This window comes from Nelusetta ayraudi, unplaced genomic scaffold (genome assembly GCF_046127955.1).
Source record: "Nelusetta ayraudi isolate G7.1 ecotype Tasmania unplaced genomic scaffold, CSIRO-AGI_Nayr_v1 ptg000041l, whole genome shotgun sequence".
In the NCBI taxonomy this organism is placed as follows: Eukaryota; Metazoa; Chordata; class Actinopteri; order Tetraodontiformes; family Monacanthidae; genus Nelusetta; species Nelusetta ayraudi.
The window spans coordinates 895,921-920,889 of record NW_027466091.1 but is presented as its reverse complement, the minus strand read 5'-3'; the positions used below and the strand labels follow the sequence as shown (position 1 = coordinate 920,889).

Below are 24,969 nucleotides of genomic sequence, written 5' to 3'. Positions count from 1 at the left end.
TTTTTTTCAGAGCCACACATGGTTCCATAATCATTCAAATGTGCTTTGGTTTAAAAAATAGTTTGTGGATTTTGGGTATGAGCTTTTTCTTTTCTTATTATTTCTTTGTACAACTTTGCAACTAGTTCTTAACATACTGTGTTACTCACTAAAATGTAGACTTGTTTTTTCGAGCTGCCCTCGCCTTTTGTCAAGGCTTTTTGTGTTAGTTGAAAAAAGTACCCCCCATTTGTCTTAAATATGAAACTAGTGATTTGCTTTTCCCATGATTAAAATACAGAAATTGATACAATACCATGTCTTACAAATGTAGCTGAGAGCCTGCATACACAGATGCAGAACAATCCCTGAAGTATTTGAATAGTAGTAGTAGTAGTACTAGTAGTAATAGTAGTATGGTCACAGTTTGGAGTTCGTAGGTTTCGCTTTTTTTTTTCTTCTCTCTTTGTTACGTCAAACAAGCATTCAAATGCCGCTGCAAACTCTCTTGCAGAGATGGCTAGAGATGTCGTACAAAAAACACCTTTTTGCGTGACAGACATTACGCTGTACTGCAGTTAAGTGCTGACGAGTACAATAACGTTTGAAGGCAATGCATTGTGGACTCCCTCTCGGGCTGGAAGAGGTCACAAGCAACAAATGGATCACACGATGGAGAACGTGTTTGAGGTTTTCTCAGGGGGTCGGGAGTGTGAGAAATTTCATCGACGTACCATGCAATCACTAAAAAAGAAAAACCGAAAAAAAAACAAAAAAACCCAGCAACTGCTTTGACAGCAAAGACGCCAACATCCAGCAGAAACTAAGTAACACCTTGGGAGTCCAGGACGCAGGTACCTTGAAACGGCAGGTGTAATGTTTTGTGTAACTGTAGCTGCATCCCTGTTTCAACACACGTGTCACAGACCATAACATGAGGACGAAGGAGGAATAGAATGAAAAACAGAAGACAATTTAAACACAATAGAGGAATGCCTATACCAAAAACTTGTAGTGAAGGGTTTACGTGCCACAGTGTCACTGTTGAGATACACTGGACAGGTTCCAGCTCCCATCTTCAGACAACAGAGCTGCTGCTGCTGCTGCTGCTGCTGCTGCTACCGACACGCAATTTGCTTACGACGAGCGAAAACTTCCGAGGTACGAAATAATTTAAAAATTGTTCAGTGATGGATTCTGAAGATCATCAGAAAGGGCCGCTGCAGTTGTCCAGCGCATCTCTGCCTCTCCCTTCTTTGTACAAGTTTTCACAAGTCTGGCTCAAAAAACAAGAAACTAACAAGCAACTCGAACTTCACATTAAAATTCCGATTATAGTTCCTAGATTTTTTTCTTTTTTCTTTTTTGGTCTTAACAGAACACATACAAGGTCATCAAGTCCTGTTTTGTTTTTGTTTTTTTTTTCAAAAAAAAAAAAAAAAGGTCAGGAAATATAAAGTGATAGAGGACTCTGGGTAAGAACAAATGAGAGAATACAAGCAAACATGTTTTGAGAACATGTTTTTCAAAACTTACCAGTTCGTTAAGTGGTAAAGCTCACATTATACCAGCCCACCAATCAGCACAAGCTTTACTTGCGAACCATAGGAACCTTCCTCAGTGTCAAGAGTCATTGGCCAAAACTCCATCAAGAGTGGACTTCTTTTGGACATAGAATATAAGTAATAATTTGTTTTATACAGCAAAAAGAAACTCAAAGTGAAATAATTTAGTATGCTATATATCTTAAGTACATCTTTTTTTAAACTTTGGTTATGAACTTGTCTAGCAATATTTGTTAGTTAGCTCTGTTCTCCTCAACATTCATAAGATCTTTGGAACACTATACACCTAGACTAACTAACCACTATTTGCTCCAGGCTGGAAGCTACAGTACACTTTGAAGTGGGGCCACACTGAGCAGGGCACCCGAAAAGCTATGTGTGACGAGTAAAAACGACCGCTAGGAAAACAATATTAATGCGCAAAAATCTTTGAGCATTAAAAACCTGTGTTGAGAGATGGGCAGGTTAAAGCATCGGGTGAAGAGTTACCATAATCTACACACTTTTTACAATTAATTACATAAGAACCTTTAAACTAATCAACATAGAGTTTGTAAGAGTAATTAGAGGTAGCAAGGTCACAAGCCTATAGAAATAGGCTCTTCTTTTTTTTTTTTGAGGGGAGGAAAGCTATACAGACAAAAATCAAAAGTACCCCACTGAACTGTAATGTTCAGTCTAAACCAACCTTTTCTCACCCACCCACCCCAATCAGACTACAAGCCCCGGTCCAAACCCCCTCCCCTCCACAAGAAAAATCCCAAGACTTCCAGTTTAAAACATTCACTTAAGCATTACAAGTTCTTGAAGTAAAACACGTACCTCGAAAGGGTTTCTCTCGCCTGCCAGGATTCTCTCCTGGGAGCACAAGCAAGCAAAACCACCTTAAAAAAAAAAAACCCAATGTAAATCCACCCCACATTGACGTGAGCAGCTGAATTTGTTGTCTCCAAAAGTAAAACTTGATCCAATGTCATCCCAGCATAAATCATCTTTTTTTGGGACTTTGACATAAAGCATGACCCCAGTTACTGCTCCTCCAACAAACGACATCCCAGTCACCAACATAAAGGATATAAAGCTGTCAGGGTAGAAATCATCTTCTGCTGAATTATTATTGCCAGTATTGTTTGCACAGGATTTTGGTTAAAATAGCGTTGTAGTACAAATGGGAGTCGTGACTTTCAGTTTGAGAAACAATTTTGGAAAAAAGAAAACGACAACCAAAAGATTCAACGCTCAAAAGGTCGATAGAAAAGGTTGAAAGAGGCCAAGACTCCCGAGGGGGGGTAGCTGCTGAGGAGCTTTAACTTTACATCAGTACCCACATTCACATTTGACAGACTTGCAGCCCAAACCAGAAGCCCGTGCCACTTCGCAATGGCTTTGTGACTTTGGAGAGAGACAGGAGCCGTTGTCCCTCCGGAACTCCTGAGAGGTGAGCAGATGTCGCACCGTACAAACGGCGAGTCGATCCTCGCAAACAACAAGATTCCAAGAAAAAAAAAAAACAAAACACCAAGAGCCCGCCGTGGCTTTCAGCTACATCATTCACTTTGAAAAAGGGGGGTTTCATAAGTCTGGAATTAGCATGTTGAACTGTGCGACGCCTGTGTGTGAACGTGTACATGTTGCCCGAACTTGCTGCCGAGATGGAGACTAGAGAGAGAGTGAGAGACAGAGAGAGAGAGAGAGAGAGAGAGAAAAAAAAAACTGAAAATGCGGAGACTTTTTTTTTTTTTTTCTTTCTTGTATTCCCAGAGTTCTTTGGCTTGATGCGTGGTGTGTGTGTGTGTGTGTTTTCCTCATTCTTTCTTTTCCTAAGAGGGCGACGTGTGCATTCTCAGGTGGCTGATGAGGTTGCGTTGCTGGGTGAACTTGCCGCCGCACAGCTGGCACTCGTAGGGCTTCTCCCCGGAGTGGACGCGCATGTGCTCGGTCAGGCGGTACTGCCGCGTGAAGCGCATGCCGCACTCCTCGCACGCGAAGGGCTTGAGGCCGAGGTGGCTGCGCATGTGGCGCGTCATGGTCCCGCGCTGGGTGAACATCTTGCCGCAGATGTTGCAGGGGAAGGGCCGGGTCAGCCAGTGGCTCTTCTCGTGCTGCCGCAGCGTGGCCGGGTCCTTGTAGCTCTTGCTGCACACCGAGCACTTGAAGGGCCGCGACTCGGCGGCGAAGGGCCCAGACGGGCCCATGGAGGCCGAGAGGTCCTCGGCCTCGGCCGCCGCCGCCGCCACCTCCTCCTCGTCCTCCTCCTTGACGAAGGCGCCGCCCTCCTCCTTGATGTACAGCTCGTCCTCGGTGTGCGTCTCCACGTGCGCGTTGAGCTGCTCCGAGCTGGGGAAGCCCTTGCCGCAGGGGATGCACACGTAGAGGTTGTCGCCGAACGCCGGCTCGAAGCCCTCCTGGCGGTACACGTAGTTGGCGCCGTGTCCTCTCTCTCCGCCTCCTCTTCCTCCTCCTCCTCCTCCTCCTCCTCCTCCTCCTCCGCCACCGCCGCTGTCTCCGTCGCTCTGCCCGCTCTCGTCGCTGTGCTCCTGGCCGTTCTCGCCGCCGTCTTCCTCGTCCGCCTTGCAGCCGCCGCCCGTCACCCCGACGGCGGAAGAGGAAGAGGAGGAGCGGCCGTCTTTGGGGACCACGATCACCCCGTTGACGAGGGGTCGCTCGTGATCGTCGCACTTCAGCCCCGACAGCTCCTTCTTGGGCCACTCGCTCTTGCGGGCGCCCTGCCGGGACTTCTTCTGGGGCGGGGGCCCGTCGGCCGGGTTGTGGGCCTCCTCCGGCGGCTTGGCGGAGGAGCCCAGCTCGGCGCTCTCCGAGCCGCAGTTGTCTAAGCCGGGCAGGGTGGTGGAGGAGTCGTCCAGCGAGGCACTGTTGGTCGTGGATACTGAGGCAGATTGGGGGGACTCCTGGGAGTTGCTGTGCGGGCTGAGGGCGTCGGTGGCCGTGCCGGCTGAAGGCGGGCTCTTTTTGGACAGGTCCAGGCCGAGGTCCGGTTCCCCGGCGCTGCCGCCGCTGCTGAGGTTGCCGTTGCTGCCGCCGCCGCCGCCGTTCCCCGCGCTGCCGTTCCTTGCAGAGCTGCCCACGTACATCTCGTCGTCCGAGAGCTTGTCCCGGAGGCCGTCGTCCGGCTGCGACTGGTCGGCGTCCGACGGGGTCGGCGGGTAGTGGTTTTTAGGCCCGGAGGGGGTGGAAGAGGAAAGGCGCTGGTTGGCGAGGCGTAAGCGACTGATGGGGCCTGGAGTGGAGGGTTTGCCCGGCTGGGGTTTCCCGCCGCCGCGCTTGAGCTTTTTCCTGCAGAGAGCAGCGAGGTCGTGGAGCTGGAGGTAGCTGGCTGCGGTTAAGAGGGCACTGAAATTCTGCTCGCTGCTCTGGTCCGACGAGGACAGCAGCTTGCCGGTGTAGATGAAGTCCAGGACTTGTCTGAAGACGGAGGGGTTGACCATCTCCGTGTCGAGGTTAATGAGGTTGTCGTGGAGGACCAGAGATTTGAAGTAGATGCTGCTCGCCGCCAGGATGTTCTTGTGCGCACGGAAGAGAGCGTTCTCCACCACGATGATGACGTCACACAGGAAGCCCTTGGCTCTCTGCTGGTTGAGTTGCAGCAGCAGTTGTTTGGCATGATTTGGCAGTTCCATTTCCACCTTCCTTGGTACCTTCTCTCTCGCTCCCTCTCTCTCTCTCTCTCTTTCTCTCGCTTGCGCTCTCTCTCTCTTCCGACACGAACACCGCCTGGATCTGAAAGAAAGGAAGCAAAGGGGGAGGGGAAAGAATCATGAGATGAAATATGTAAATTCTGGGATTCAGTCTCTGGAAAAAAAAAAAAAAAAAAATCAGTCTTGGGGCGCACGCAGCCCATTAGGTATTTCGTTTGCACAATGCAAATTTTTTTTTTTTTTTTTTTTACTTAATTCAGTATGGTCACAGGGTAATGAAACGCTTGAGAGCGGGTTTCAGAGCGAAACCTTCAGATAAAGGTGCCAGCCAAACCGGCTGAGCAAACCGACAGAGTGGAGAACCTGACAACATGCGTCTGCACATTACATTTACAGTCACACGACGCTGCGAGAACAGAGGGACGACAAAACAATAGTGGGTTAACAAGATGTGTTTGTGGTTCTGACAGTTTTCTACGGAAGAGAATCAGGGCCACAAGAAGAGAAATAAAACTGGAGGTCTTGACTGGCATATATACTACAGCAGTCTTTTTGAAAAAATATTTAATAAATGAGTTTAAATAAATAAATATTTAAATTAAACATTTCTGTGACTATACCAGAGTTAACCAGAAGTCTTCTTTTTAATCCGCAGTCCCTATTCCAGGTGCTATAAATGTCTTTCTAAGACTTCAAGATGTCAGATCCAGTAAGTCTAAAGGTGGCCTTAGTTTCAAATTTATAGTAAGTTACAACACAAAGAAGTAGGGAACACGTGCAATTTTGCCACCTCACTGGCACATCAACCATTTTTTCCAAACTTTTTTTAGAAACCACAACTACACAAGTACACACATCAGAGACTTTTAACTTAAACAGAAAAAAAAACAATGACAAAAAAGCACACCACGCCACACCATCACAATTTGCTTTGATCTTTCCATTTCCTCTCAAACCAACTGCTACCCAACATAGATCAAGTTCTGATTGAACACTTTTTTTGTGGCACAAAAGCCAAAGGGCGGAGGAGGCCGAAGGCTAGAGTAACAGCTTTTATTCAAAAAAAAAGAAGAGTTGCCCGCCCTTCGCTCTTCCTCCCCGTCTCTGTTTAGTAACTCCAGTTTCGATGGGGTGCCCTCTTTGGAAACCCGGCTCATTCTCGTCTCCATTAGGTCATGGTAATGTCAGCTCTGCCCTATTGTCTGGGGGTGGGGGTTGATGGCACAGCAGGGCCAGGGGAAGGGATTAGGTGACACCTGAGCAGGTAAAACTACACAGCAGCCAGTACAGAAGGAAGGAGAGGGGGTGGGGTGGGGTGGGTGTGGCCCAGATACGAAGACAGCAACACCTGATTCTCTCGACAGGCCCGTATTTATGGAACTGGGACAGATGAAAATTAGGAGCGACGGTGACGGCAGCACGGTTGAAGTTTGAGCAGACCGGCAGCGCCAAAGGCCGACGTCGAGCGCGTTTTAAAGCCAAAGGCAAGCCGGGAGAACGAACATGAATCTTTAATGCCCCCGATGAGAGCATGGTATACCGCATTATAGGAGATTATATAGTAATGCTTGATTCGGGCCATAAATACATGCGGAAATGTGCCATTTCAACTAAGTGCCAACCAAGGAGATTTAGCTACAACCGTGTTTCAGAATAAGTACCAGGAAAAGGGGAGTGGCTCCGACAACAACCACTGAGTGCCAGAGGCAGAGTCACCAAATAGACACTGACGGGAGGGGGGAAGAAAAAAAAACAAACATAAAATAAAAGGCCCTGACAACCACCAATGAAGGTGACAACACATGAAGGTAATTGGTAGGTGTGGACGGTGGAGACGACCCACAGCTGCAGATGAAAAAAGAAGAGAAAAAGAACGGGAAAAGAGGAGAAAAAAATAGCTAAAGAGCAAAAAATAGGAGAGATGTGTTGGGTTAAGACACGTGGTCGTGGTGTATCAAAATCAGCTGGAGTGATCATTACTCGCTGGTCCAGCTCCAGGCTCGCCTCCTCTGCTCTGCTCTGCTCTGCTCCAACACTGCCTTCCATCCCCCTCCTTTATCTCCAGTTCCCCACCTCCACCGGTCTCGCTGGGCACACCGCAGTCGCAGAAAATGGTTTTCGGTGGCGTCCCCAGGTGTGAATTATAACCACATATTCCGGAATGCATATCCGAGACCAGTTAATTGTGGTTCGTACCACCGGCACTCAGGGCCCGCGGACAGGACGAGGGTGGCTGGAGGAAGAATGGCCTCGGCTACGATGCCAGCCAGGAAGCCATATATCAGTCAAGTCTGCCTCTTAACACACACACACGCACGCACACACACGCACACCTCTGCAGGCTTTATGGGGGGATTCAAGAGGCTTTTCCAGCAGACCGACATAAAAAGGGGGCTGGGCTCTGAGTGGAGAAGCCTGCTCTGCTCTGAAGGAAAAAAAGAGAGAGAGAGAGAGAGAGAGAGAGAGAGAGAGAGAGAGCGAGCCCTCCCCTACCCCCTACTCTTCTCATCCCTCATTCCCCCCACCCCACCCCACCTCTCTCTCTCTCTCTCTCTCTCTCTCTCTCTCTCTCTCTCTCTCTCTCTCTCTCTCTCTCTCTCCCCCTCTCTCTCTCCTCCCCCATCACCCACTAACCTCTCCCCCTGGCCCCTCCAGTGCTGCGCTGTGCCGGCTGGATTCCAGGGAGCTGCTAATGGATTACGGCTGATCTATATGCAGCCAGGGTGGGACACGTGTAGGCCCAGCTCCCCTTCCAATGGTTCTACCCAGGAAAGCACGCTTAATACCACAGGGGAGGAGGAAGAGAGAGAAAAAAAAAAAGGGTCTGGAACCGTCATGACATCATCGCAACGCTCACGTTCTGGACCGTGCCAAAAGGTCGGTCGTCTGCACCGAGGTGGTGCGAAAGCCCCAGAACGGGCGGACAATTAGAAAGACGAGCCAACTGGAATGAAGTTTCCAGCTTTTGCGAGATCGACTAGGTCATTGGGATAGTGTTACGTGTCGGGCGCGGGCCGCGTTTCGTGCCGGGGGTCGGAAAACCCGTTGCTTTCGGGCCCTCTGTGGAGGCTGACGTGGAAGGTTTGCGAGATGGCGAGATAGCGTGTTGGGGAAGGCCGTGAGAAACAGCACTGGCTCTGACCAAATATGGCGTCAACGCAACCAAGCGGCCTTGGTGCCGGAGGGCAGACCAGGGTGGAGGTTGGTAGTTGAGCAGAGGCAAGGGGTCAGCGGACACCGTTAGCCGTGTTAACCATTTCTGTTAACCACAAGAAAGAAAAAAACACGTCTGTGGCTTGTTGATAGAGGAACCAGCCTAATTATTGTGGGAAAAAACACAAACACGGGTCTCAGTGGCTTTCAAACGTCTGACAAGAGGTTGGGCACGGCACGCGGTGCGGCGACGGTGGTGGTGGTGGAGGGGGAGGTCTTTAAACGAACATTACAGACAGGAGCGAGACAATGCTTTGGGGTGGTGTTGAAAACAAATGCGTATCAGCGGCCCCTGCAGTGAGTGAACAGCAGCCTGCTTTACATTAAGACGGCCACACCTGAGATCTGGATTAGTAGGGCGCTGGCTCCCTGGACCTCTTTTCTGGTCATGCATACCTTTTCCCAAGGAGTTTTTTTTTTTTTTTTTTTTTTTAATGGATTAAACAGTGATTGAGTAAACCTGTTTGGAGCCAGCGTTCCCGCAGCAAAGAGGTGACAGAGAGCAGCGGGCTGTGGCACTAATCTCCAGAACAGCGGTGGAGAGGCAGGGGAGAGGGCAAGAGGTGAGGCAAAGTCCTGTGGCGCAATAACAAAACACACCCTACCACTGTTAAAGGTCATCAGCCAAACAGCCCACTGAAAAACAAGGCGGCGCAAGATTTTTTATTTTTTCATTTCTAAATAAAATATTCAACCATGGCATATCGCCGTGGGTTTTATCGGGCGCAGGGCCGATTTAGACGCTACAAAAGTCAAAGAGGTCCCGACTGTGCCGGGCCACGACGGGCTCAGGGTCACAGTAGCGACTGTGAAAAAGACAAGAGAAAGGCAGCCAATCACATTACATGAGCAAAAAAAAAAAAAAAAAAAGGCCTCGCTGTGAGAATGTACTTATGGAGACAGTGCACTTAAACGCAGGCACATAGCACACACTTAAGTACACACAGCCAGAGAGTACGCCGGTGGGCAGGGGGGAGCTGGGGGAGGGGTTACAGGGAGGGGGGATGGTACAAAGCCAGTTTGAAATGCACCAAGCAACCACCTCCAACATGGCCGCTTCACGCTGCTCCGTGGGTAAGGCCCGTCTGCGGAGGAGCTGTGGGCACTGCACTCATCCAGGGTTTTCACGTCTAGTGACAGGATAGTGCGCGATACAGTGAAGAGATCGACAGCAACTGCTGCTGCTGCTGCCGTCATCGACGACCTGAAATGCCTTGATATGGAAAATGGAAAATGCAACTTCATGAATGTGCGGTAATATTTTAGACGCGTGGGGTTTGTGTTAAAATGCACTAGTGGAAAAAAAAAAAAAGCTTTACTGGCACAAATGTTGGACATTAGAGAACGTGTATGTATGCGCTGCAGTTCAATCAGAGTCGTCTCCCACGATTATGTACTTCTGTAAGCAAGCCACTGATTTTAATATTAATCAGTGTGATTATTGTACACTTGATTTCCATCAAACATGCAGATAAATGGGAGTTTTTTGAATGACGGAAATGATTCTTTCATTTCATAAACTGAACTGAAAACTGTTCAATGCTGAACTTGATGGATGTGTGAAACAGATTCAATTCTTTAATATCTTTATCTGAAGCAGGATTTCTTTCTTTCTTTCGATTGCACTGTGAAGAATTTTGTGTGAATGTTTTGAAAAGCATCGAATGACGCATCAGCCACGAGTTGTGAAGCCACGACTGGCACAACATATAATAGGTTGTCGTAGTTACTAAAAGCACGAGATGAAAAGGCGATTCTTGAAAAGAAAGGCTGCCAGAAACTGTATCTCTGTGACAAACAGTTGAATGGCTTTGATTCACAGCATCTGCTGCAAAGAATCCAGTGGAGTTCTGGGTTGCGAAACCTTCTTGGTTGCAATCTTTTCAGAAAAGCTGCAGGGGAGACGCCTCATGGCACAAAAGCAGAGAGAAATTTGGGCAATACAAAGACTAGTTTAAGTTATCGACACAGATTTTTATTTCATTTTTTTACTCCTTAATGCTACAGAACTGGTGTCTGACCCTTCAGTTGCACCGGTGAGATGGAAAAATACAAGAATCAGTGTCCCTACTCAGGTCGGGGTAGAACCTTCCAATTATGTCTCATTTACTGTCAGGCGGCTCAGCCTTGTTGCAGACAAACAAGTCCTGCCAAGGGTGCAGTGGAATGAAAGAGCTGCGTCCATTTCATCACAAGAGGGGGGCCAATGGTCACTACATACCCCAGATGTGCCAGTGCTGTGCAGCTCGGAATAAAAAAAAGGCACAGCTCTCTCTCTCACAAGCAGACAAATCCCCCAATATGTGCACAAAATCACCTGGTAAACAAGACCTTTATTATTACTTATCTCACCACGAGAATTACCTTTTCATTTTTTTAATGACGTCATAGAATCCAAACCTATTTTTAATAAGATCTAAACTGATAATACGTGATGAATCATTAAGATGATCCAGTAGGAGAATATAATAAAACAACATAATGGGGAAGAACACACTACTTTCCCAAGCATGTTCAAATCACCATCATTTAACTTCTGCTTTTTAAAGTCAGTGGGAGAATTCAGAAAAAAAATGCATCCAATTCAATGTGAAATGCATTATGCTATATTTTAGTTTTATCAATTTATTTGTTTACTCTCTTAACAACTTTACTGACTACTGAAACATTTACAGAAAAAGGCAAGTGAAAACAAATCAACCTTTCAGGTGCTTCATTGAATTAATGTCATTTTGTATTTTAACTGTTAAAGGTTAAAAGTAACAATCATTGAACGAAGAAACTGAAATGTAAAGGTATAAATCACAGGAGGAACTGAGAAGTGAACTGCTGCACAAAATGAAGATTTGATGATAAAAGTCTATTTGTGTTGGAATCTGTGGGCTGTAATGGTTTTAGGCACTAAAACAAGTCCATAGTAATGAATGGCAATTGTCAAAACCCTCTTGGCTGGCACAGAATTAGATCTACGATCCTTCAGCATCTGTACTCCCACCCGTCTTCGCTGTGTTGCCTTTTTCTTGGTCTTTCAAATTGGTCCCTGGAGAAATTAGATAACGGCTCAAATTAGACTTTCAGTGTTAGCAGTTAGATATTAAAAACGCCCTAAATCTGGCCGCTCACCCATGCCAGGGGTGAAGCAATCAGCCAGCTCACCAACAAGACTGCATCTTGTAAGATTAGCAAAATAGAGACCTTTGTCTTAAGAGAGTGAACTTAGTTGACAAGATAACCCCCCCCCCCCCCCGCCCCCCCGCAGCTCTACCAAACATCTGAGCAGCAGATCCACATGACCTGGAGCCTAACGCTGAGGCTGAGGACAAGAGGGCACGTTGGGTAAGGAAAGATCCTTCATACGGTCCAATGTTTTACAGAGACCCCACCCTCTACCACCTCCTCCTCCGCCTCCTTCAGCCTTTAAACACTACATAACCTTCTGGCTATCAGCACAGCATTCCACAGACCGTTTCTTCTTCTTTGTAGAGAACAACAAGCCTGCCCCGAGGTGCTGCGGCCACTTAACTAACCAAACTGAGCCAAAAAACAGGCCAGACAGAATAGCTGGATCCATATAGATCCCACGGCCTAGCACCATCCATAAGTCCTTGTCTCACATGTCAGCAGAACATATAGGCCTAAGTAGCCTTACTGCATTGTGCTGCCCACACACACCCATGTATAAGCTGCTATCACAATGTACACAGGATACAGTGCGTGTGTTTATGCTGAGGAGGGGAAGGCACAAGTAGGCTGAGGCAAGACCAACTGGCCGATCATGAGGATCATGAGGCGTGCGCACGGGTCTCGAGTTACCCTCCAGGTCCACTTTGTAGTTTATCGTGATCAATGAAAGCAGTCACACTCATCTGCTTGCTTGACATGTTTGTCTGAAGACTCACAATTAACTTGTTCTTCACCGACTATGAAACCAGTCGCCGCATGAGTTACACTTGACAGCAGAGATAGCTCGACTATCAAAAAACAAAACAAGTCTAATGGGTATTATTCATTTATTTGTTTATATAGATTTTTGGCCAGTGTATTCTGACCAGGGTAAAGCCTTGTTTTAAATCTTCCATAACGACTTTAATCATCATTCTAGAAGGAAAATTATAATTTTAAAAAAAGGGCTCCAGTAAACAAGTATTTCCTGATCGTTGATGGTGATTTCAGACTGCAAAGCTCGTAGATGTCGCGGAAGGAGATTGTAAAGCGCATTCATTGGCAGCGCAGCCACAACATTCTTCATCTTTACAATTTTTTTTAAAGGAGATTATGTTTAGAATGTAGAACATAATTCAGAATGCAGTGATCATCAAAAGTCCTACTGTGTGGTTATCATGCTAGACTTTGATCATTTTCACACTTTGGGCCTGCAGACTGAGTGACTGCAACCAGTTGGGTAAATGCAGGGAAAATATACAGGAGTTCTTTCATCTACATATAGAGTCCAGACACCCAGAGGGCTGAGAAGGACAAGAGGGTGTGACCAAACTGTTGCAAAGTGTCTCAGTATTGTTATTATTTTTCTTAAAATGGCAACTCCATGGATGGTTTATACTCTTAGGTTTCTTCAGTAAAATCATTTTTACACAGATGACATAAATGTTGTAAAATTGGATGAAGGCTTGGAGAGCGAACGCCACTGACGTGTGCTACGACAACATCAAAACACCGTCACTGACACACAATTCCTGTTATTAATCACACTATATTAAAGCACAGTTTTACATACACAGTGATGTACAACATTGGGGGGGCGGGGGGGAACAGGGGGCGGGGTGGGGGTCTAAAATGTACGTGCTTTCATTGCGTGCCGTTTCAAAACAAATCTAGTTAACCTCTTTTTAACATAAACTGATGATAGAAACTAATCACAGAAAAACAGCGACTGGGAAAGTGGCACATTACTGACATTCCTGTGTCTCCTTTCGTCTCCGCGGCCCTCGCTATTCCAGCGACACTAATTACCTGAGGAGCCAAGCTGCCTCCACACCTGAGAGAACGCACACCGTTCCGGGGGTAATGACAATTCGCAGTTGGGCCTGGGACGCAGAGTTTTAACGCAACCAAACGTTTGGGTTCCGAATTGAAATGCACACCGGAGACACTCAATTTTTACGTGACAGTGTCCCTGCAGAAAAAACAACAACAACAACACCCCAGCACGGCACTTCGGGTCTGGGTCACCGTGTAACGCTACACCCACCCACCCACCCACACACACACACACACACACACACACACACACTGTTAGGCGATCACAAAGATAGTCGATGTATGGCAAAACATAGCCCACCTACAGGAGGCAGAGACTCGGGGGGGGGGGAGAGATGCCCTGCTTCAAAACACCGAAACTACAAGACATCCGGAATGTGGATACTCGGTTCTGCTTCAAGCCGGTTCAGCCGTTCAGAAACGTTTTCCTCTGGTCAATGTGGCTCAGAGCTGCATCCGAAACAATGCAGCTCATAACACTGATACGTGGAGAGCAATTTATTTTTGGATTTAAAAATATATATATATATATATATATATATATGAAACAAACAAAAAAAGAGGCCGTGTTGTGATTAACGAATGAATAAACCAAACGCACCCAGGGTACCAAACCCAACACAAGTTGGTACTGGCAAGGTAACCATGTCGCAGATACGTAATTACGTCAAATGAATCCGCCCTTCAATTAATGAATTGATAAGTAAGCACGCGGGGTTGTTTCGCGAGAGGGGTGAAGAAAAAAAAAAAACAGACGCAGCACGTTCTGATTGCTTTTCGAGCTGCAGCGCATCCGAGCCGTTTGTGCTTGTGGACCCCTTGTGTGTCGTTGCCTTATTGGCTTTGCCAGCCTGCTTGTTATCACACACATACACACCGAAGGGGCATCGCTCGCAAGGCAAAAAAAAAAAAAAAAAAATGAACGAACGAGCGAACGAACGAACGAACGCACAACATTTTTCAAACAACCTCGCGTGGGAACGACCGCGAGCCGCACTCGAGCACACTGGAAATGGAGATCTCCCAGTTGGCCAGGCTGTCTGCTAGAGCCACGACAGGCACCGACGAAGCCCCCTTTTTTTGTTGGCACGCCGAGGAAAAACACACTCTCATACACACACACACCACCAGTATCAGCACCGTAGTAGTGCTGGTGGTGCCGAAAACCCCTGCGAGCCCCGCAGCAGCAGCGGCGGCGGCGGCGGCGGAGAGCAAAAGCAACCCGAAACAAAGCCGAATCGAGCCGCGTACGCGCTCACAATTGACGGGAAAGAAGGAAATAGTTTGGCGGAATTACCTCAATACATGGGTAGGCTCGTTCTCAGGCGTTCTTTACCATCCTCCTGCTCATCTCACAGCCTTCGGGACGCCATGTTGCAAGCTTATGACGTTAGGCTTCCTCACCCCTGACCCACATTTGAATAGAAAGCAGCCCACAGCGCTGCGCAGAAAACATCCCACTGTGGGAGGGTTTGGCCACTTTCTCAGCCCCTGGCAACTTTACCTGCAAGATGGCAGAGAGAGAGAGAGAGAGAGAGAGACGAGGAGAGAGAAAAGGAGAGGGGAGGCAGGCAGGCAGACGGACGGAGGCAGGGACATGCCTCGTTCACACTGCGCGTTTAAGGCCTCCTGCTCACAGCAGCAGCAGCAGCGGCTCACTGTCCTGTGCTGCTGTCCATGCAGGTCTACACTGCAAGAAATTACTGCAGCTGACGTTTAACGTCGAAGCGCGGTTGCTCATGATAATAATAATAATAATAATAATAATAATAATAATAATAATAATAATAATAATGTTGTTTGGGCGAATCCAAAAATCCAGTTTTACCATAGATAGATAGATAGAGACTTTATTGATCCCTTTGGGATGACTCCCTCAGTCTAGAAATAAAGATCAAGCTTCAAGGGTAGGAAATCAAAAGAAATGAGGAGCCCACTGTGTCACATCCCAAAACAATTGTACTGGCATGGAATTGAATCGAAAGACAATACACACGCGTCGCTTTAGTTGGATAAATAATAATATCTGCTCTCGTTGGCCAATGTAAACAATTGTGTTTCTGTAGTGAGTGGCTCTACTTGGAAAGGCGACGGCCATACTATGCCACCATTTATTTACAGTACAGTAGCGTTAGTTGCCCAGTATATGGATTCTTACGCTGCCATGACAGCTGGTATGAGAAAGACGTGAAATGAGGCAGGACACCAAAAAAATAGCTAAGATGCACATGAACAATAACACTGTTGTTGTGTAACAGTGGTTTGTTTGTTTGTTTGTTTTAGCATTTGGTGCCTCTAAAACACCCTGATAGGGCCTTTAAATGAACATGTGAGGCAAAGTTAAATTAGAAATGCTGCTTGCACCATTGTAGATGTACTTTTTACAGTGTAGCCCCCTCGAGTGGTCCTTTGTAAACTCGATAATTCTGATAGGTTGATTTTTAACGTTCAAAATGCAATGTAAAGCGTTTAATGAAATTGCGTTAGAACGTAAAATAGGCCTACAATGCAAAATAATAGAATATTCGATTCTAGAAATTGATTAATTGGTTGCACTGACAGCAATGACCGCTCAATGAATCATCAGTGTTTGACTAAAAGTGAAAAATTAACACATAGGAGACAGATTTTTGAGATGTAATATTAAAATAAAATGTTTTGGTTTTGTAAATTGGCCACCGGAAGTACGGCGATCACCTGACTCCTCCTCCTGTACCGCCTCCTCCACTTCCAAAACGGGGTCCCACCTGCATTGGCTGCTGTTCGTATCTTTGACAACCACCTAAGATTAAGTTGAAACTGAAGTTGGGGATTGAAATCCTTGTTTGTTACTTTCAAACTGCATCGGAAGTGCAAACTCAGCACGACGTTGAGTGACTTTAGTGTCGCGTGCTGCTTGCTGGCCATGGTGGTCAACGCTGCATGACTGCCGAAAGAGTGGTGCTTTGCCAAAGTGCTCTTCTGCCTCTCTGTGTTGTCCGAGAAAACTGCACCCAATCCCGGCAGGCTCGCCACGGAGTTACATTATCAAAGTGGTTTGCCATTTCAAGTGTTTCTGCATTGTTGGCTGTGCCCCCCCTGCAAAAATCAGGAAACGAAAGGTTTTTACTATCGCTGTCCGATTCCATGAGACCAGAAATGTTGGCTATCTATTTCATGTTTAAAATATTATAAATGGAGTTAAATGTAGTACTTTTCTTCACTTAACTTCCAAACTGTAGTGAGGCTGGATATTAGTACAGATGATGCATGCAGCGCAGCGCATAGTTGTGCTTGTACTGTCATGTACAGTAGATTAAAAGTGCCTATGGATTCAACTTTGTCACATGCATTATAGCCAAAGGGACAACAGTGTGAGAGACAAATGGAGTTAGCAGGTTCAGTGACGGTGTTGCCTGCAGTTTGCAGTTTAAATTGAGCTGATCTCTGTTTCATGGCATTTCTTTTTTAAGTATAGTAGAATGATTATTACTGTAAATCACCTTGCATGATAAACTGTTGCACTCACGTCAGCCATAAGCAATAATTCTATAATGTTATGGTTAACTTCTAATTCCACTGTTCTCTAACAAATATGACACCTGAGGATAAACTGTCAACCACTGACAAGATATGTTTTGTCTAACTTTTCCTGTCAGTCTTACGTGCTTCGTACATCTACATTACAAAACAACTCAACTTAGATGGATCTTTTAAACATTGTCACTCTTGACACCGACTGACATTTTATTTGTGCTTTTTCAGACAGAAATAATATTCAATGAAGATAAAAATATATATACATATATATATATATGTATATATATATACATATATATATATATATATATATATATATATATATATATATATATATATATATATATATATATATATATATACATATATATATATATACGTTTGTTGGGGGATACAGAACTACATTCTGCTACTTGTTGCATACATTTGTTCGTGACACAGTTTGTAATGACTTTTAGAAGTGTAGTTGCTCAGAAATGTGTTAAAGAAAGATTAAAATTTTGGTTTGTATGAAGAATATTTACATCCATTCATCGATCCATCTTCTATACCCGTTTACTCCTGCACTCAGGTTCGTGGGGATCTGCTGGAGCCTATCCCAGCTTTCATGGGGCAAAGGCAGGTTACACCCTGGACAAGTTGCCAGTTCAACAATATTTACAAGTTATTCTAATTATTTTTCCTAGTAGGAATAAGATTCCATGACAATATATATTTCCCAAAAAACATTGACTACTGTTATATGAATTTTTACTGTTTAACAGCAAAAATCCGGAAAGTGGAGGTGAAAATTAGCTGAATGGACGTAGATAGAAAAGGTACCTCTGGCTTCTGCTGTGTGCTTTCATTCATGTGTGTTATATTTATGTCTCAGTTATTCATATTTCTTGGCTTCATCATCGATTTTTATACAAAAAAAAATACACAGTATATTACGACGTTTACACAACATTTATCACCCTGGCACAATCAGATTTCATGTACACATACCAAATACAGCCGCTTGGCACTCACGTCACACATTCTTATTATTTCAAGTGACTTTGGCATGACTTCAATGCAGCGTTCATGTAGAAATCCTGCGAACTTGGACACTGCGTTTCGGTTTCCCGGTCCCTTTTGAGTTTGGGTTAAGCCGTCCAGTGTGCAGACTGATGAGGAAGAAAGAGAGAGAAATGAGAGAGATTAGACAGCACTAAATGGCAGCAATAAGCAGCACCTGTATGCAATGCATGAACCGCATTTGTAATCATTATCAAATCATAGTTTAAATTTCCCCTTCACAGTATACACTTCATAACAATAAATTGCATTGATATTAAAGGACAGTCATGACAATAGACATAACAAAAAGTCAAAATAATGTTTTTGTTTTGTCTGAGCCACAAGAAAGAAATCAAAATTTCTTCACCACAGAAGATGTTTTAGCTCCGAATGTGGCCAAAACTTGATTGTCCTCAACCTCACACCCTCACCTTCTGCACTTGCAGCACCATACTTTTGCGAGCAGCGTCGCTCTGATCGCTGCGCAGCCCCTGATGTACAGGATGGGCGTCAGGGTCGCGTTTATTCTGGGCAAAATGCGAACAGGGTCGGTGCCTTCGTTCCTGAAGCTGTGACAGTCTGACTGAAGAAAATCACACATAGTGACGTGAGTGTATAATGGGAGCCACGTCACCAGAAAAGACGCAGCCACCACTAAAATGAGACGCACGGAGGCGCGCTTGCCATCTCTCTCCTCGGAAGGAGGCTCCTTATCAAGCTGGTACTTGGCTATAATAAACAGTTTAATATTCAAGCCGATCATGACAATAAACATGAGTATGCTGCCCATAAATGAACTGACGGTGGTGATCCTTCTGGCTATCCCGGCCTTCAGCATGTTGTTCAGAGCCACAATGAAAAAGGCGTAGATCCAGTAGCCAAAGATGACCAGGAGTGTCCTGTTTCGGTTCATCCGCTGCGAGTATTTAAAAGGTGAAACCACCGCATGGTACCTGTCAGCCTGCGCTGCCACGATGGCCACGAACGACAAACCAAGAAATGTGGGAACAATGAATAAAGTTCTCGTTGGGGAGTCAGGAGCATCGCGTGCATCCAGCACGCCCACGTAATAGTAGGACACGCCGGTGCAGATGTCACTGCAGCAGGTGCTCAGCATGTACATGAAGCGGTTCTGACTGCGAAGCGCCTTGTTCATCACAATGGAACACAACACGGACACGTTGAGGAAAATGATGGATGCGGCTAAGAGGACGCTGAACAGGACGATCAGAACATTGCCGAAGCTGGTGAGGGGCATCACCAGGGACAAAGCCTGGCTGCCGTTCCTCATCTGTGCCGAGACGAGGCGTGTTGCTCCACCACAGCAACAAGGCTGAGGGGCTTTACATCCGCACTGATTTATGAAGGGAGCATAATCAAGTTGGCAGGTCGACCTGTGTGACTTCAGTCCCCCTGGAAAACAAGTCAACAAACTTTGGCAAAAACAAGTAGAGGTCAATGACCTAAAGAAGTGCTGCAATTAGCCCCAATTGTGATGTTAAGCCCTAGTCCTTTGAGATGTGCTGCAAAAATTAGCTGACAAACTAATCAGTCTGGAGTACTTATCAAAAGTCAAATAAAACAAAGTTAAACTTTTTTTTTTCCAATTTTTCTTTTTAAATGCGCTGCTCTGATTTTTATTTGTTTATTCATAAATGTATTTGTTTCGTTCATTAATTGGGGGTACTCAAGTACCACTCTGACCGAAAACACCAAGGAGAGTCTTCTCTCCCGGGCCATCACCCTTCTCATTTATGTGACACTTTTTAGGCTCTAAAACTAAAAACCTTTTCAGATTCATTTATACCGAAGAGTTGATTTGTGGTTTACAAAAGTAAAATCAAGACTGAGCGTTTCTCAGTGGTTCTGTCTTGTTGACTGTACCCATTATATCGCCTTTGCATATATTTGACAACTTTGATCAATACAGCACCGTCCTATTAATAGAAAAATAGCATGTCTTTGTAAATCATTGCAAAAAAAATGCATTTCTTTTCAGTTGGTGGTGCTTCTTTCGTTAATTTTATAAAAGAGAAACATTTGGTTTAACGTTTTACTCACAACAACCTGCGACTGAAAATGCGCAATACGGCCTTTGTCTTCAAACCAGAGAGCTGTGTGATGGTTGTGTTGTGTTCTGTTGAATTCTGCACACCTGCTGAGACATGCATGCACCTTGCTGGAGTGCTGTCTGCTGTAGTTCCAAGCACTTCAGCAACAGAGAAACAGCATTGAATGCAAAGTGCGGTCTGCTGTAGTTCCAAGCACTTCAGCAACAGAGAGACAGCATTGAATGCAATATATCATCTAGTTCTTTGTCTGTAGGTATTCTTGGCAGGATCAAAACAACGGTTGCTGAGAAATCCATGCACCCATTATACTTATTCTGTGACACTTTATGGTGAAAATCTGTTTCTGGCTGATATTTTGTGCACCTCTGACTGGACCGTTTGGTACTGATTTAATTCTACCATAAACACAAATTCAGCATGGACATTTGAAATCAACCAGATACACATAAAATGATGTAATGAGCAGATGCGTTTATTTTATAACAGGTCATATAGGAAACATTGAGGTCATCTCTGTTTATTTGAAAACACGTCATCCTCAGCAGCATAGTGTAATGAGACACTGATGACTAACTATTGCGACATCGTTATATGCCGATTATGGCGGGCCTGCAGAACTCGGCCTGATACCCGTTAATGACTAGCCTATATTATGTCAAACATCAAGACAGAAAGATACAATGTTTTCAAGTAAAGCACACACACAAAAAAAAACCAAATCATAATAATAATTTTTACTGTGTAAATAAGTTTCACAATATTTCTATATTTTCGTCACAGTCATGAGAAATGAATCAGTTCTTTTAGAGGCAAGAGGGTTTTTTCCCGCAAAGCTTTAAGGTAACCAACTTCAGACACTTAAAAGTGACTTCTATTATAATAACCAAAGTGAGATTGTCCTTGACCGCATGTTTGAATTTGACAGCAGCACTCACACTTTCACCCCCTCCTGCAGTTGCAGCGCCACACTTTAGTGAGCAGCGTCACTCTGATCGCTGCGCAGCCCCTGATGTACAGGATGGGCGTCAGGGTCGCGTTTATTCTGGGCAAAATGCGAAGAGGGTCGGTGCCTTCGTTCCTGAAGGTGTAACAGTCTGAGCTGACAAAATTACACACAGTGACGTGACCAAGTATCGGGAGCCACGTCACCAGAAAAGACGCAGCCACCACTAAAATGAGACGCACGGAGGCGCGCTTGCCGTCTCTCTCCTCGGATGGAGGCTCCTTATCCAGCTGGTACTTGGCTATAATAAACAGTTTAATATTCAAGCCGATCATGACAATTACCAAGAGCACGCTGCCCATGAACGAGCCAATGCTCGCGATCTTTGTGGCTACCCCGACCGTGACCAAGTTCTGCAGAGCCACGACCAGAAATGCGTAGATCCAGTAGCCACAGATGACCAGGAGTGTCCTGTTTCGGTTCATCCGCTGCGAGTACTTAAAAGGTGAAATCACCGCATGGTACCTGTCAGCCTGCGCTGCCACGATGGCCAGGAACGACAAACCAAGAAATGTGGGAACAATGAAAAAAGTTCTCGTTGGGGAGTTGAAGGCATCTCGCACGTCCAGCAAGCCGACGTAATAGTAGGACACGCCGGTGCAGATGTCACTGCAGCAGGTGCTCAGCATGTACATGAAGCGGTTCTGACTGCGCAGCGCCTTGTTCGCCAGAATGGAACACAACACGGACACGTTGAGGAAAATGATGGATGCGGCTAAGAGGACGCTGAACAGGACGAACAAACCATTGCCGAAGCTGGTGAGGGGCATCACCAGGGACAAAGCCTGGCTGCCGTTCCTCATCTGTGCCGAGACGAGTCGTGTTGCTCCACCACAGCAACAAGGCAGAGGGGCTTTACATCCGCACTGACTTATGAAGGGAGCACAATACAAGTCGACCTGAGTTCAATTCCCCAGGACAGCAAGTCAACAAACAATGGGCATAACGGTCAAGGGCCTAATGAGGGTGCACTAATTGGCCCCAAAGGTTATGACAAAGTGAGTTAGTTTATAGATCATTAGATCTTATTCAAAGTCAGATTTGTACGTTTTTGTATTTTCTGCCCTTTTTTTTTAAGACGCTGCACATAAAATTATTAATTTACGCAATGTCTCCCCTAACTCATCATTTATCAAAATTCAAATAATTTGGTTAATTGAAGGAGTCACCAGTTGTATAGAAAGCAAGAATCATGCAGTAGGAGTATTTATAGATTTTTTTCAAAAGAATTTGATACAATAGACAACTTATAAATTAATCAAATGGAGAAGTATGGTATCAGAGGGGTTGGACTGATCTGGATAAAAAGTTACATAAGTAATAGACAACAATTTGTACAGATATGCAAAAGCAGATCAACATACTCAGAAATTACCCGTGGAGTCCCACAGGGGTCAGGATTGGGTCCCAAATTATTTATTTTATACATCAACGATCTATGTAAGGTTTCAAAGAGCTTAAGATTTGTGTTATTTGCAGATGACACTAATATTTATTGTTCTGGAGAAAATTTGCAGCAGGTTTTGAAGAGGGTCACATCAGAAATGGGTAAAATAAAAGTTTGGTTTGACTTCAATAAATTATCATTACATTTGAACAAAACCAAGATTATGAAAGGACCAAATATACTGAACATAACAATGAAAGGACCATGACGTCGCCCGGTATGGCGCAGCCGGGGCCCCACCCTGAAGCGATGCCCGGGTTTGGGGCTCGCATGTTAGCACCTGGTGGCCGGGCCTTTGCCCACGGGGCCCGGCCAAGCCCAGCCCGAACGAGCGACGTGGGTCCTACCTCCTGTGGGCTCACCACCCGCAGAGGAAGCCGTAAGGGTCGGGTGGCAGTCGAGGCGGAGGGCCTCGACGACCCGGGCCTCGGAAGCAGCCTCTGGCTGTAGGGACATGGAATGTCACCTTGCTGGGGGGGAAGGAGCTCGAGCTTGTGCAGAAGGTTGAGAGGTACCGGCTAGATATAGTCGGGCTCACCTCCACGCACAGCATGGGCTCTGGAACCCAGCTCCTCGAGAGAGGCTGGACTCTCCATTTTTCTGGCGGTGCCCATGGTGAGCGGCAGCGGGCGGGTGTGGGCGTGCTTATTGCCCCACAGCTTAGCCGCCACGTGTTGGAGTTCATCCCGGTGAACGAGAGGGTCGCGTCCCTGCGCCTTCGGGTTGGGGACAGGTCTCTCACTGTCATTTCAGCCTATGGCCCGAATGGCAGTGCAGAGTACCCGGCCTTCTTGGAGTCCTTGGGTGGGGTGCTGGATGGTGCTCCGACTGGGGACTCCGTTGTTCTGCTGGGGGACTTCAACGCATATGTGGGCAGCGACAGTGCGACCTGGATATGCGTGGTTTGGAGAAACGGCCTCCCTGATCTGAACCCGAATGGTGTTCTGTTGCTGGACTTCTGTGCTAGTCACAGTTTGTCCGTGACGAATACCATGTTCGAGCACAAGGGTGTCCACCGGTGCACTTGGCATCAGGATGCCCTGGGGCGGAGGTCGATGATCGACTTGGTCGTTGTGTCGTCTGACCTCCGTCCCTGTGTCTTGGACACTCGGGTTAAGAGAGCTGTCAACTGATCACTACCTGGTGGTGAGCTGGATCTGCTGGTGGGGGAGGAGACCGGAAAGACCCGGTAGGCCCAAACGTATTGTGAGGGTCTGTTGGGAACATCTGGTTGAGCCCTCTGTCAGTGCAGTCTTCAACTCCCACCTCCAGGAGAGCTTCTCCCAGATCCCGGGGGAGGTTGGAGACATTGAGTCCGAATGGACCATGTTTTCCTCCTCTATTGTTAACGCAGCAAGACGAGGCGTGTTGCTCCAACACAGCAACGAGGCAGAGGGGATTTCCATCCGCACTGATTTATGAAGAGAGCATAATCAAGTTGGCAGGTCGACCTGTGTGACTTCAGTCCCCCTGGAAAACAAGTCAACAAACTTTGGCAAAAACAAGCAGAGGTTAATGACCTAACAAGGGTGCGGTAATAGGCCCTCTAAGGTGCATCCATCAATGACAGTTGTATTAAAATGAACAATGATTATAACACTTATAATGTATTCACATTGTATTATATACTCTACAATCAGAGATGTGGTAGACACTTAACTGTTTTGACTTTTGTGTCAGAGATTAATAAAATTTAACAAGATTTTAAATTAATCTTAAATTAATATTTTCCTCTGCCATGCTCATTCCAATAATGAACACCAGAGAAAACATTATCACACTTGAAATAATGTTTAAAGAAGAAGAATATAACCACTATGTCATCCATCCATCATGAACTAATGTTGGTTTGTTTTCGTTTTTTCTTAGATATTTTGTAAGTATACGTAAAACTCGAGGGGGCAACAGCAAAGTGTAGCGTTGATGTCACGTACTGTCTCCCGGCCCACCTTGTACGACAGTTGGCCATGGCTCACTGAGCCGCGGTCTACACCACCATCTGGTGGTAGATAAGTGCATAACCTTCATCAAGCCGTGCAGGATAGATCGAGAACAAACCCTGCAGTCCGCCATCCACCTTTAAGTGCATGTGAAAGAAGGCCTCTCTTATTTAAAAAAAAAAAAAAATATATATATATATATATATATATATATATATATATATATATATATACATATATATATATATATATATATATATATATATATATATATACATATATATATATATATATATATATATATATATATATATATATATATATATATATATACATATGTATATATATATATATATATATATATATATATATATATATATTGTTAAATGATCAGCAATTTTAAACGGAGAAGTGTTTGGAACTATACGTTCATTTGACTTAAGCAAACGAACACGTAATAGTTGCAAGTTTAAAGTTGACTTAAGTTTGTAACTATAAGCCTCCACCCCTCATCCTCCAAAAGAGTGTTCTAT

General features: G+C 45.5%; 2 protein-coding genes across 2 annotated transcripts; both read right to left on the bottom strand.

Annotated features, from left to right (window-relative positions):
* Nucleotides 1–3,236: 3,236 nt before the first annotated feature.
* On the bottom strand, nucleotides 3,237–15,032 carry hic2 (hypermethylated in cancer 2). Its single transcript, XM_076033272.1, has 2 exons — nucleotides 14,709–15,032; nucleotides 3,237–5,282 (listed from the first exon to the last, which is right to left on the bottom strand). Exon 2 carries the CDS (start codon nucleotides 5,180–5,182, stop codon nucleotides 3,365–3,367), a length of 1,818 nt encoding a protein of 605 aa, XP_075889387.1. The 5' UTR covers nucleotides 5,183–5,282; nucleotides 14,709–15,032; the 3' UTR covers nucleotides 3,237–3,364.
* Nucleotides 15,033–20,985: 5,953 nt separating this feature from the next.
* LOC142893121 (beta-2 adrenergic receptor) lies at nucleotides 20,986–21,852 on the bottom strand. The gene has a single exon (XM_076033400.1). It carries the CDS (start codon nucleotides 21,850–21,852, stop codon nucleotides 20,986–20,988), a length of 867 nt encoding a protein of 288 aa, XP_075889515.1.
* Nucleotides 21,853–24,969: the final 3,117 nt, after the last annotated feature.